This window comes from Saccostrea echinata, unplaced genomic scaffold (assembly GCF_033153115.1).
Source record: "Saccostrea echinata isolate AGI-Se365-2 ecotype Australia unplaced genomic scaffold, CSIRO_AGI_Sech_v1 ptg000041l, whole genome shotgun sequence".
In the NCBI taxonomy this organism is placed as follows: domain Eukaryota; kingdom Metazoa; phylum Mollusca; class Bivalvia; order Ostreida; family Ostreidae; genus Saccostrea; species Saccostrea echinata.
Window position 1 is genome coordinate 3,620,847 of NW_026889790.1, and position 12,273 is coordinate 3,633,119.

General features: G+C 34.8%; 1 protein-coding gene across 1 annotated transcript; it reads right to left on the reverse strand.

Moving 5' to 3' along the window:
* Positions 1-3,548: 3,548 nt before the first annotated feature.
* Positions 3,549-11,212, reverse strand: LOC133200849 (uncharacterized). The gene is made up of 3 exons (XM_061336665.1): positions 11,023-11,212; positions 9,721-9,985; positions 3,549-5,610 (listed from the first exon to the last, which is right to left on the reverse strand). The coding sequence occupies exons 1-3, from the start codon at positions 11,210-11,212 to the stop codon at positions 3,549-3,551; spliced, it is 2,517 nt and encodes an 838-aa protein (XP_061192649.1).
* Positions 11,213-12,273: the final 1,061 nt, after the last annotated feature.

The window sequence follows — 12,273 nt, forward strand, 5'->3', positions numbered from 1 at the left end:
CATCACTGACTCAAACTTTTTATTACTTTTTTTACCGCCCAGCACTAAATTCATAAAAGTTTTTATTGCTATGATTACATCTAGTAATATAAATATGACTGAGGATAAAATAATCAAAACTATATGGTACCAGAACCCAATTTATTTGCACTCACACTGCACTACATTGCACCACCTCAAAGGGGACCTAATTTAACTATATAACTTGGAAATATGCTTTTACTATGGCATGGCTACTAATTGATTTTTAGCTCACCTCGATGAAAGGGTCTTTCCTCCTTAAGAGTTTCTTTATGTCCTAACTAACTACAGTCAGCAATGTGGACCATCTTTTTTTTTCATAATTTTCTAATTTTTGGCAGTTTAAATTTTGAAGTCCAACATTTTAATTTTATCAAGTAAATTGCTTAATGTTATAAGCTACACATTTCTTTCAAAATTTTAAGACTGAAAAAAAGGAATTTAAATCAATCCTATATTCACAGTTTCATGATTATTCATTTTTTTTTTAAATTTATTTTCTAAAATCTTACAAATATTCACTGATAGTTTAAAGAACCAAACTAGGCAGTTCAGAACACCTTTTCTACTATGTACCTATAACCGTTTTAATATTTATGATAAAAAAAGTACTAGTATATGAAATATAAAGATTACAAACATTAATCAAGCTCAAAAGTTCATTGAAACAAAACAAAGTTGGAGCAGAGCAAACACAGACCTTCAAAAACATCAAAATTGGAATCAGATGCCATGCAGGAGTAAGCATGCCCTAAGATCGGTCACATTTTGGACCTAGAGACATTAACTCCATACTCATATGATAATGGTATATTGTTGCATAAATACCTGTAAGGGAAGTTGGCAAAAGAAAAATTAAAGTCGTCACGTTTATCAGAAGTAAGTTACTAATATATCAAGTTATGAAGCATGTGCCAAACTCTTTGCAGTCATTCTACAAAAACATGCCCAATTAAGAATTTTTTATGTCGCTTGCAAATTTACCGTTGTAATATCTTAACTATAGTTTCAAAGATCGATTTCATCTCTAAGACTTACATTTACTGATATATAGGCTATGCATTTTAAGTTTTGATATGAACACAATATAATATTGAAAAATGTATTCCACTGCAAATCTTAATGTCGCTTCATTCATTTACAAATTCAAGATGAAATTTTCAGCCGTATAAGCGTTCCGAATAGATTACAATGAATGTTAAAAACAGTTTTTTTCCTATGTAAAAAGAATACAAACCACTTCTCGCAAAGAAATGCATGGATCTTCTTTCATACGAAATCATAGTATGTCGCTGAAAAAACAATTAACTTCCGTAACGATTTTGTTTTAAATTAAACGCCCAGAATGCAGATTTCAAAAAGAACTGGAAGTTATTTGATAGTGACCACGGAACCTTATATCATCGATTCTAATTGCGAGTCAGCTACTTTAGACCATTACATTTTCGACATAACAAAATGAATTAGACAAAAAACGGTCGTATCTCTTAAAAAATAAACTTCCGTAACGGTAATTCAGGAATGTGTTTGCATTAAAGGTATAAACATTTTTATTATTTTGGGAGAGAACTGATTTATACTTTTGTTTTAACATCTTAAAACAAACTTTAATTTTAACTATAACCGAGAATTTCAACCTTTATTGATGGAAATTAACTTCCTTAACGATTAATTAACTTCCGTAACGATATTTTTCCCGAAATTTCAACTTGATATCGGATTCATGCGAGACTTCAAGAATCATACTTCAGCGTTCTATAGTAAACATCAGAAAACGAAAAATTGGTCAAATTCAGCTTTATTTAAAAATAATAAGACATGATCAAGCATTAACTTCCGTAACATTACCTTAAAATCAATGGTATATTGAAATTGATGTAAAAAGTTAACGATACCAGATTTGTGGACAATTTTGTTTTTTTTTTCCAAGTTCACTGATATGTCCTTTATAGAATTATGATGTTCAATTTGCTATTTGAAACAATATTTTTTTTTTCATGTCTTATACGCTGAATTGGTCCTTTTATCGTAGAATGACTGCTTGGTGTCTTTTATTTATAGTGATCGGAACATCGAATCAACCTAAGACTGTAGAACTTCTATTATTCGTGTCATTTTTTATTCGCGATCCATCAGTTTGAAGTCAATCTGTGACAAGAAATTTTCGCGACCGAGGAAACATTTTACAGAAATACGCACTAGTGATAAATATTCCCAAGATAAAGATCGCGGAAATTTCTTGAACACAATTAAAAATTGTTATGATAAAAAGTCATCGATAGACTTTCCCGTTCATGACAAGGAACACATGGCAGGTTTGACCTGTCGTTAGGGGATGGTTACTCCTCTATAGCACCTGATCCCACCTCTGATTTTTTCTAGAGGTCCGTATTTTCTCTGCTTGCGATTTGCATTGTTTCAGTGGACTTTTGAGCTTGCATTACTGTTTGTTATCTCCATCTTTCAACTAAATATTGAATTGAAGGCCAAATCAAAAGTCTTCTCTTCATATAGAAGTTTTTATTGATCTCTACATCACATAAATACAAAAGTAGGTCTGTTAAGAACGGGGCACAATGAGTACCCATGGAAATTCTAAGATAAAATGTATTGTTGGAAGACGATCCTCAAAAACTACATAGATATTGTCAATAAGAAACTTAAGAATCTTTTTAATTCAACTTTGTGTAATTTTGTGGATAATCAGAATGTTTTTCACATTTTTTTTATTGCAAATGATCAATGACAATTTAAATACATGTAAATAATTTTTATATTCAATCTTTTAAAAGTACAATCAGAATGTTCTTGCAAATGATCAATAAAAGTGTAAGTAAATAATATTTGTAGTTAATCTTTTACAGGTTTTTTTAAAGTAACAAACAGGTTATGTCACTTCTAATTTCATACTTGTTAGTTTGAATACTGTGGAAACATCTTTGTTCGTTGGGGGGATCAATGTTAGCAGATTTCGTGGGTAGTCCTTGCCCTTGTCCACGAATTAACGTCCCCACGAACATTGAAACACACACATACATTTGCAAGTTACCCACGAAATTACCTCTCCACGAACCATAAAATTTTGGTTATGCACGAACATTGAGCTCCACGGACAATGATGATTTCACAGTATTACGCTTAATGGTAAGAGGGTTTTTTTTTTTTTTATCTGTATGGAGTAATTTAGGTAAAATATACAGGAATAAATGTTAATGCATTGTGGTTGTGAAAATGAAGGTAGATGGTATTTTACAAAAAAGATCTCCAATGTATTTAATAGTGATATTTTGACCACCATAATAATAATAAATAATGAAGGTTGAGTGAAATTAAATTGCAAAATGATTGCACTTATTAACTATTACAATAACAATAAAAAAAATTAGAAAACCCACTGTGCTTTCAAAATGAACAAAAAGGTCAATATCTGGACTTTTCAAACTAAATAAAAATAGTCAAAATACTAAAAATAATCTTAACCAGAAACGGAATCAAAGATATGATCTGTGAATAAGAGAATAAATGTTTTATGTTCCCAGATTGACCAGCAGTGGGTGGGTCATGTTTTTTATCATGATGCCTTGTATTCTTGTCAGTGTAGCAGTCTGTATTTTGCTGAATTCATATTGGAGTGATCGTTGGTAAGAGTACAAAGCAGCCTCGAGATTCGGAGGGTCTGACATCTGCTGACAAATCCCCAGGATCTGCCATGATATGTCTTTAAGATGTAGGGCTACGTACTTTCCCTCATCATAATGCACTAAGGTATATAGATCATCTAAAGCTGTGTGTGCTCTTGTCATGTCAACATGTCTACTGCACAAAAAATCCAACATGTGCAAGAGGACAAAGGGTGGTACCAATAGTCCATCCCTTTGTCCTGGTATAGTACACTGTAGTTCCATCATTAATTCATTGATGTAACAGATATCAGCCAGAAGCATAATGTCGTGAGCTACAGCCTTTCTCATCTTTGTAGACCAGGTCTGTCCTCTTAGCGCCTCTCTATACCTCTCTGCGTCCACGTGTACCCAATACATAACAAATGGTTTTGATAGTCTGGCCTTTGACATCTCTATCACAGTTAAGGCTTTCTGGTACCTAAATGTCTTGTAATAATACATAGCAATGTATAACATGTAAGAAATTAACCCAAACTTGGCTGTTACTTTCAACATATAACATGACATTTTGTCAGCGACGTACACCAGTTTATTAATACCAGTGTATGCGTACTTGGTATGCAACATAAATGCAGCTAAGTATAGTGTATAGGCTATCATATTTTGTAACATGACAATTTCATACGATGAAGCTGATGAAGCTATCAATTGTTCGATTTTTTGAAGATATTTCAAACATTGTTGAAAGTCTGCATTGCGTAGATCAAACTGTCTTAAATTACAGAATACATCAGTATCAAATTCGACTTCAGACGTCACGTAACGTTCATCTGTAAAAACGAAACCCCTAGGATTGTAGAGAACCTTTATGATATGTGATCTTATGGAAGGACTCTGTAACAGAGATGCCAACCCGGTCACGTATAATGAATGTAACCATAAAAATAACCTATTTTGTGCTTCCCCATATATCTTCACTAAAAACATATTGTTTTGAGGAATGAAAAAGTTTGGACAGATCCCATCGTACACCCACTGTAGGATGACTTTAAAACAGATCCAGAAACACTCCAAAAGATTCTGTGGACACCAGCAGGAAATGATGTTTTTCTGAATCACCCAAAACACTGCTGTTTTCATGTGATAGGAACAAAGCAGTTTGCTATTGTTTTCTGATCCTTCGTTATCTTCAAACTGGTGATTTAAGACCTCTTTCAGGAACAATTTTAACAATCCATAAACCAGGAACTGGCAGTGGTTCATCGAGTACACAAGTTTCTGTTCTGCCAGAGAAAAAGAAATTCTCCATTCTTTACTTTGATGGAGCCCTAGTGGATGTCCAATTGGTACCAAGTGGCATCCTCTCTTAACTATATCTCTTACAACTTGAGCTGGAGGCCACACGTGACATCTCTCTATCCATAACGAGGCAGCTGGAGGCCAAAAGTCAGAGGCAAGACAGTAAGCATTATCAAAATCTATTCCAATTACATTTCCACTTCCACAGGGTCCACTGAAAGTAGAAATTTGGAATTTAGAACACATAATTTCCTTGTATACTGAACTAGAAATATAAAATCTTCTATTTTTCATGAAACAGGCCAAGAAAATATCTCTGTTCCAAGGTGGTGTCAGTATCTGAAGCAGAGAAAATCCTGGTGGACTTTCAGAAGAATCAGAGATAATTATTGTTTTTCCATTTATATTTTGAAATTGACGCCGGTCCCAGATTACCCGATGATCAGTAGGCCAAAACATTCTGTCTACATCGGATCCTGTCAAATTGAACCCTTCTCGTCTACTTCCACTCAGCATATACCTCGTGTTGTTATTGGCTTTCCCTTGTCTTTTCACTGTCTCATTAATGTCCGCCATATTTCTCCTCATGGCAACTTGTTGTGAGGTTCCTATTTTGTGACACAATCCAACAAACACAGATTCCGAAATGTGCTGGATTCCTTCATATCTGAGAGAAAAAGTAAAATACATTTTTAGAATAAAAATTGAAAGGCAGTGAGGAGTATATGATATGAATATTGAAAATTGCTCTGTCGTATTTATATGTCCATTGCGACAAATGAATTTCCATTCTCAATTGTATGAACTCTAGTCCACTGTTGCTTCGAATTTTAAGAATCTCTCAGCATTTTTTTTATATGGGGACTCAGGTTTGACTGTACGTCGATCCACCTCCCCTAAAACCTTACGTATTGTAAAATCTTTAAATCACTTTGCAATGATGTAGTAATATATTTAATAAATTCAAACGGATATTTCAAACCAATTGTTAGGCCTTTGTTTTTATACTAAGTGTGACTACGGCTTATTCCATCTACTTGTTCAATACATAGGGTCATTTGACGTGTGCGACCAGTCAACAGGGGATGCTTACTCCTCCAATGCACCTGATCCCACATCTGGAAATTCCATGGGCCCCCGTTTTATGCGTGTTCACAGATTTGTATTGTTTGTCGGTTAAAGGTTATGCTACGATAAATCAGACAAAGGTCCTCAGATACATCTCACCAGTGGGAGAGTTCTCCATGACCAATTATGGGTTCGAACCAGGAACGCAAGAATATTTCTTAACATCGAGATTTTGAATAAAAGGTGAAATTGAACCTTACATTCCGGATTGTAAGTATGTTCACAGGAACTCTTTTCCGTATATTTTATACCCATAGATTACAAACTTGCCATGGCATGATGCCAATAAATGCTTAAAAGCAGACAGGAATAAATTTTTAGTACAGGAAACAAAACAGAAATAAGGTAATCAATCCTTTAAACAATTATATTCCCCATAGATAAGGACGAGGGATTCACCAAGTTGTATAGAATAGTGCACTTACAGAGTCGGTGGTAAAGAAGCCATTTTCTTCGATCAGAGAAAATTTTCAAAGCTAATATTGGCTCTGGGAAATTTATCCGGTAATTTAAACATTACACTTTCAGTTTGTATTTTCTATTGGAGCTTTAATAGATATGCACAAATGTCTATTACATTTACCCCAATTCATTGCTTGCCTTATTCACAAAATGACTTAATGGTCTATTGGTCTTTCAGTTGATCAGTCATAACCGTAGCGTACGAAGTGGAAGCTATAGTTAACGACATTAATCTATATGTAACATCTCTAAACCATGGTTTACGTCTAAATATTTACATTGCATTTGCATTTTTTCCCTTAATATTCTTTGCAAATTAGAAAAAGATCATTTTCTCATGAACTACCACGGACGAGCAAGAATATTTCCACTGTGAAGACGATGTCTTAACTATAGTGCAAACTGTTTTGTTTTAAAAATGATCATTGAATGACCTAAAATTGTGTCAAGTCATCAGGCAAATAATGTAAATATATAAGAATTTAATGTAATTTTTGAGAATTCATGAGGTCCATGAACTACAACGCTCGCATTTTCATCATGAAGTATTATACCGCTCTTCATGAAATGTACAGGCTTGAAGTGTCGCAGTTCATATATCCTCATGTGTTGACAATACTGTCGCTCTTTAGGATTCTAATGCAGGTTCGAAGCGTTTGGAGATTTCATATTTGGTCCAAGGTTCTGTTGGCCAGTTTTAACACGAAAATAATATGCTTTGGAATAAAAAAAATTCAGTAGAAGGTTTGGAAATTTTAATCAAAACATTCGATCGTCAAAGACGCAGTGAGAATAAATCAACTCTGTGATTTACTATGCCGTTGCAGAAAAAAATAACCCGCGTAATATTTCTTTGCAATAGCTGCGACGTTTATTTCCGTTTTTACAAATAAAGAAAGGCATTTTATTGTTTATATTTATGTCTGTGTTATAAAACAATGAAAGTTGAATATGTTAAATATTGTATCATAGATGTGTGTGTCAGTGTATGCATAATTGACTGAAGCGCCGTTGCTCAAGAAATCTTTTGCGGGTGTCTTTAAATTCTTAGCAGCGTTAACTGACTGATAAACGGCAATGGTTTTCAGAAGAAATAAAGGAAATAATATTTAGTGGATGTAAATATTTATGTATTACCTGTGATAAAGAAGAAATTTTAAATATATAGAAGTTGGCTCTGGGACGATTGAAATCCAAATCATATTTGCTTGTTTGCTTAACGGCCTTTTGATGATTTTTTCAACAAACTCGTTTAAAGTCGGCATTTCTATGGTCGCTATTATGACCTTGTTAGCAAATATAACCTATCATAGGGTGGTAATTTGGCTGACTTGTTTCATATCAAATGTTAGGCCTTTGTTTTTATGCCCCCGGATCGAAAGATCCCGGTGGTATATTGTTTTTGTCCTGTCTGTCTGTTTTTCTGTTTATCTGTTTGTCTGTTGTCAACTTTAACCTTGCCCATAACTTTTGATTGGTTGGAGCTATGACTTTCATATTTCACATGTGTATTCCTTGTGACTAGACCTTTCTTTGGGTACCATCATATTTACCTTTTGACCTTGCCCTTGGAGTTTGACCCACTTTTGCAAAATTTTATGAGACTTTAACCTTGGCCATAACTTCTGAACAATTGGTGCCTGGGGTTTCAAACTTCACGTGTGTATTGTTTGTGACAAGGCCTTCCTTTGGATACCAACAACTTTGACCCTTTGACCTTGATCTAGGAGTGTGACCTACTTTTGAAAAACTTTAACCTTGGCCATAACTTTTGAACAGTTGGAGCTTGGGGTTTCAAAATTCACATGTGTATTCCTTGTGACAGGACCTTCCTCTGGATATCAACCTCTTTGACCCTTTGACCTTGATCTAGGAGTGTGACCTACTTTTGAAAAACTTTAACCTTGGCCATAACTTTTGAACGGTTAGAGCTAGGGCTTTCATACTTCAAATATGTAATCCTTGTGACAAGACCTTCCTTTGGATACCAACCACTTTGACCTTTGACCTTGACCTAGGTGTTTGACCTACTTTTGAAAAACTTTAACCTTGGCCATAACTTTTGAATGGTTGTTGCTAGGGCTTTCATACTTCACATATGTAATCCTTGTGACATCACCTTCCTTTGGATACCAACCACTTTGACCCTTTGACCTTGACATAGGAGTTTGACCTACTTTTGAAAAACTTTAACCTTGGCCATAATTTTTGAATGGTTGGTGCTAGGGCTTTCATACTTCACATACGTAGTCCTTGTGACAAGACCTTCCTTTGCATACCAACCACTTTGACCCTTTGACATTGACATAGGAGTTTGACCTACTTTCGAAAAACTTTAATCTTGGCCATAACTTTTGAATGGTTGGTGCTAGGGCTTTCATACTTTACATATGTAATCCTTGTGACAAGACCTTCCTTTGGATATCAACAACTTTGACCTTGACCTTGATGTTTTACTTACTTTTAAAAAACTTTAACCTTCGCCATTACTCTTGAACAGTTGCAGCAAGGGCTTTCAAATTTAACATTTTTTATCTTTTGGCCTGGATTTTGACTTGCATTTGAGAAACTTTAACCTTCGCCATAAGCTGCCATACGGGGGCATCAGTGTTTCACCAACACATCTTGTTATTTCTGATTTTAGACTGAATTAGACACCGGAATATTCCGTCTGCCTGATCAATACATGGGGCTCACGGCGGGTGTGACCAGTCAACAGGGGATGCTAACTCCTCCAAGGCACCTGATCCCACCTCTGAAATTTCTAGGGGCCGTGTTTTACGCGCTCTCCACATTTTTTTTTATATAGATTTTTTGATATCGATCACTGTTCGTTATATTCACCCTTTTCACTCATTATTGATAAATTATTGTTATTTTAACTTGACAAAATAAAGGAACAATATGCATTTTCCTCTGAAGAAGTTGTCGCTCTTATCAGAGAATCAACGAACCTTAAAGAGCAAACATGAAACATCCGTTTTGCAAAACATCTACCATGCTATCAGGGGACTAATTTTCAATGAAGAACAACAAAACCAGAAAAAATGACCATACTATTACATTTGAAAAACAGAAAACATTTTGCTTAGAAAACTGGTAATGGGAATAAATCTATGTCTTTGTGTACATTAAATAAATGCACGGACTATAACTAAACAACTCATTCAGTACTAATACTCTTAACACGTTGTTGTTTATTTCTTCTCTGGGTTTTTCTACCTCCTTCGTCTCCTTGGATTCAGATGAACTCAGCATTTCTTCTTCCACCACTTCCGCCGGACTTGGAAAGTCCACGTATTCCTTTTCGATGTTGAGATCCGCCTCAGCCTCCAGGTCTCGGATTTTTTTCAGTTCATCTGAGAGCACCTGTTCCTCCACCTCGTCCTCTCTTACCTCCTCCTGTCTAAGTTCAATAACAAAAAAGACGTTACAGACGTCATCGGTGTAACCTGTCAGAAAAATAACATATCTACATCCAGTGCAGAAAAAAATGACAGACATCATTTGTAAACCTTCAGATAAATTAAAATTTAAAAAAAAAAATCGGTAATGCAATGCAGTCCAAGGGAATTTCCGGCAATCGCAAACACTGGCTTTGACGAGCACATATTTTAGGTGCGGATCAAAGAATTTTGTCGTTGACGGAATGCTTTTAAAGAGAGCAGCAAAACGGAAATATGAAGTGGGATATCTGCCGAAAATCTTGTCCGAAAATTTGTGTGCACCCATAACTGAAATAGAGAGGTCATTTTTTTTTATTCACGCGATAGGGCATCAATTTCGTTTCCATACCATGAAATTTCAAATAGGACAGGGGTCTAGTACAAAGGAAGAGATCACATGTTGAACCAGTGCTTGATTGTAAACTATTTGTTTGGTTTTTATTAATTTAGTTTGTACAATTAAAAGTAATTTATACATTTCTCTTTCATTTATCAGTATAAAGTAAACTTTTCAAAACTCCAAAAGATTTATTCCTGAGCGAAGCGAGTCTTCGGGTCAGAGATTTAACAAATTAATACACAGTACATGGTTTACACAACAAATTAAATCCTTTCTTTTCTATCCACTTCTTAAAGTTCTTTTATGCTTCTTATTATTTCGGCCACTGTACAAAATGGAGACCTTCCGAAATGTTATTTCTGCCTGTACAGGTAGGTAGGTTTAAAAAACAGAAATATTCAAACTAAGATCTGTACGATGTATACATCAAATCATTGTTCCTTTGGGACTTTGAAGCACTATTTGAAGTGGACATTAGTTACATATTAACAGGTTAAAAAGTGATAAATTGATATGGTAACGATGATTAGACAAACATAAAATTTTTCACAAAACGAAAAAATCTGGATGAGAAGATAGATGTCCATCCAAGGTACATGTATATGTATTTCAGACTGAATGTCTTTCTTTGTTGATTGGCCTTTCTTGTACATTAATAAGCGAAGCGAGAACTCAGGTAAATATCAGCATATGTAGGTTTTACCTGGTGCCTTCAAGTAATTATCTTTGTTTGAGGTGTGAACCACGTGTAAGTTGGTAAACCTCTTACGAACACCGAGTCCCTTACTTGGATTGGGGGCAATGGGCAAGTGAAAGATTAAACAGCCTACCTTTACAACCTCACAAAGCGTAGTTAATAGAGACGTGTTAAAGGGAAACTGGAGAAGTTGCATGAATAAGAGTACAAGACGATATCTCTGCAATCTCTTGATGTGAAGAAAAACAAACAAAAAAAAGGAATTTTGAAATGAAAATTTAAAAAAATTAGACCATTGCCTTTCGTTCTATTACATAAAATTAGATGTAGCTAATGAATAAATACCAGTGTAGTCTACAAATGGTCATTAGTCACGATTATACTGCCGGTGTAAAAGACTCAATTTTCTCGTTTAAAGTCATCATTTCGTAAGTTCTCTGGTCGATACAATGACCTTGTCAGCAAATACAATTTATCATTAAATCAAATGCTGACTGGCATTTTTCATACTAATTGTTAGGCCATTATTTACACACTAAATTGACGACGGATTTTTCCGTTATTTCCCGACCATGACAAGGAGCGGGTGTGACCGGTCGGCAGGGGATGCTCACTCCTCCATGGCACCTGATCCCACATCTGCTGTTTCAGATGTCCGTGTTTGCTCTGCTCCTGATTTATATTGTTTAAATGGACGTTTGAACTTGAATATTGTTCGTTTTCTTCAAATATTTTATTGTTTATGTAGTTGCTCACCAACGTGCAAATTACATAATAGAAATATTGATTTTAGTAGTCACTAGACTGCGGCTATATTTTATTTGATAATTTACTGCTTAAGGTAAGGATCCTTCTAGTAAAATATACAAGGAGAAAAACTTTCTGCCTTTTTTTGATACATTTAAATTGTCCTTTGTTCGCAAAGAAACTCTTAAATGTGGGAAAATGAAAACTCAAACTTTTGTCTCATAAGATTATATTGAAGGATGGGAAAGAAATGTTAATTGATCCTCTCTCTCTCTCTCTCTCTCTTTCTTATCAGTGATCATATTTCTTGGCCATAACGCAAGAACCTTTGATTACTAGAATGAAATACAGAGATAACGAACAGTATTCAAGCTCAAAGTCCATTAAAACAATATAAATCGGGAACAGAGCAAACACTGACCTCCAAAAACTATATAAGTTGCTACAGTCTTTGTCGGCCGGATTTATAAATAGTAAGTCATGTTATGAAATATATGGAGATAACGAACA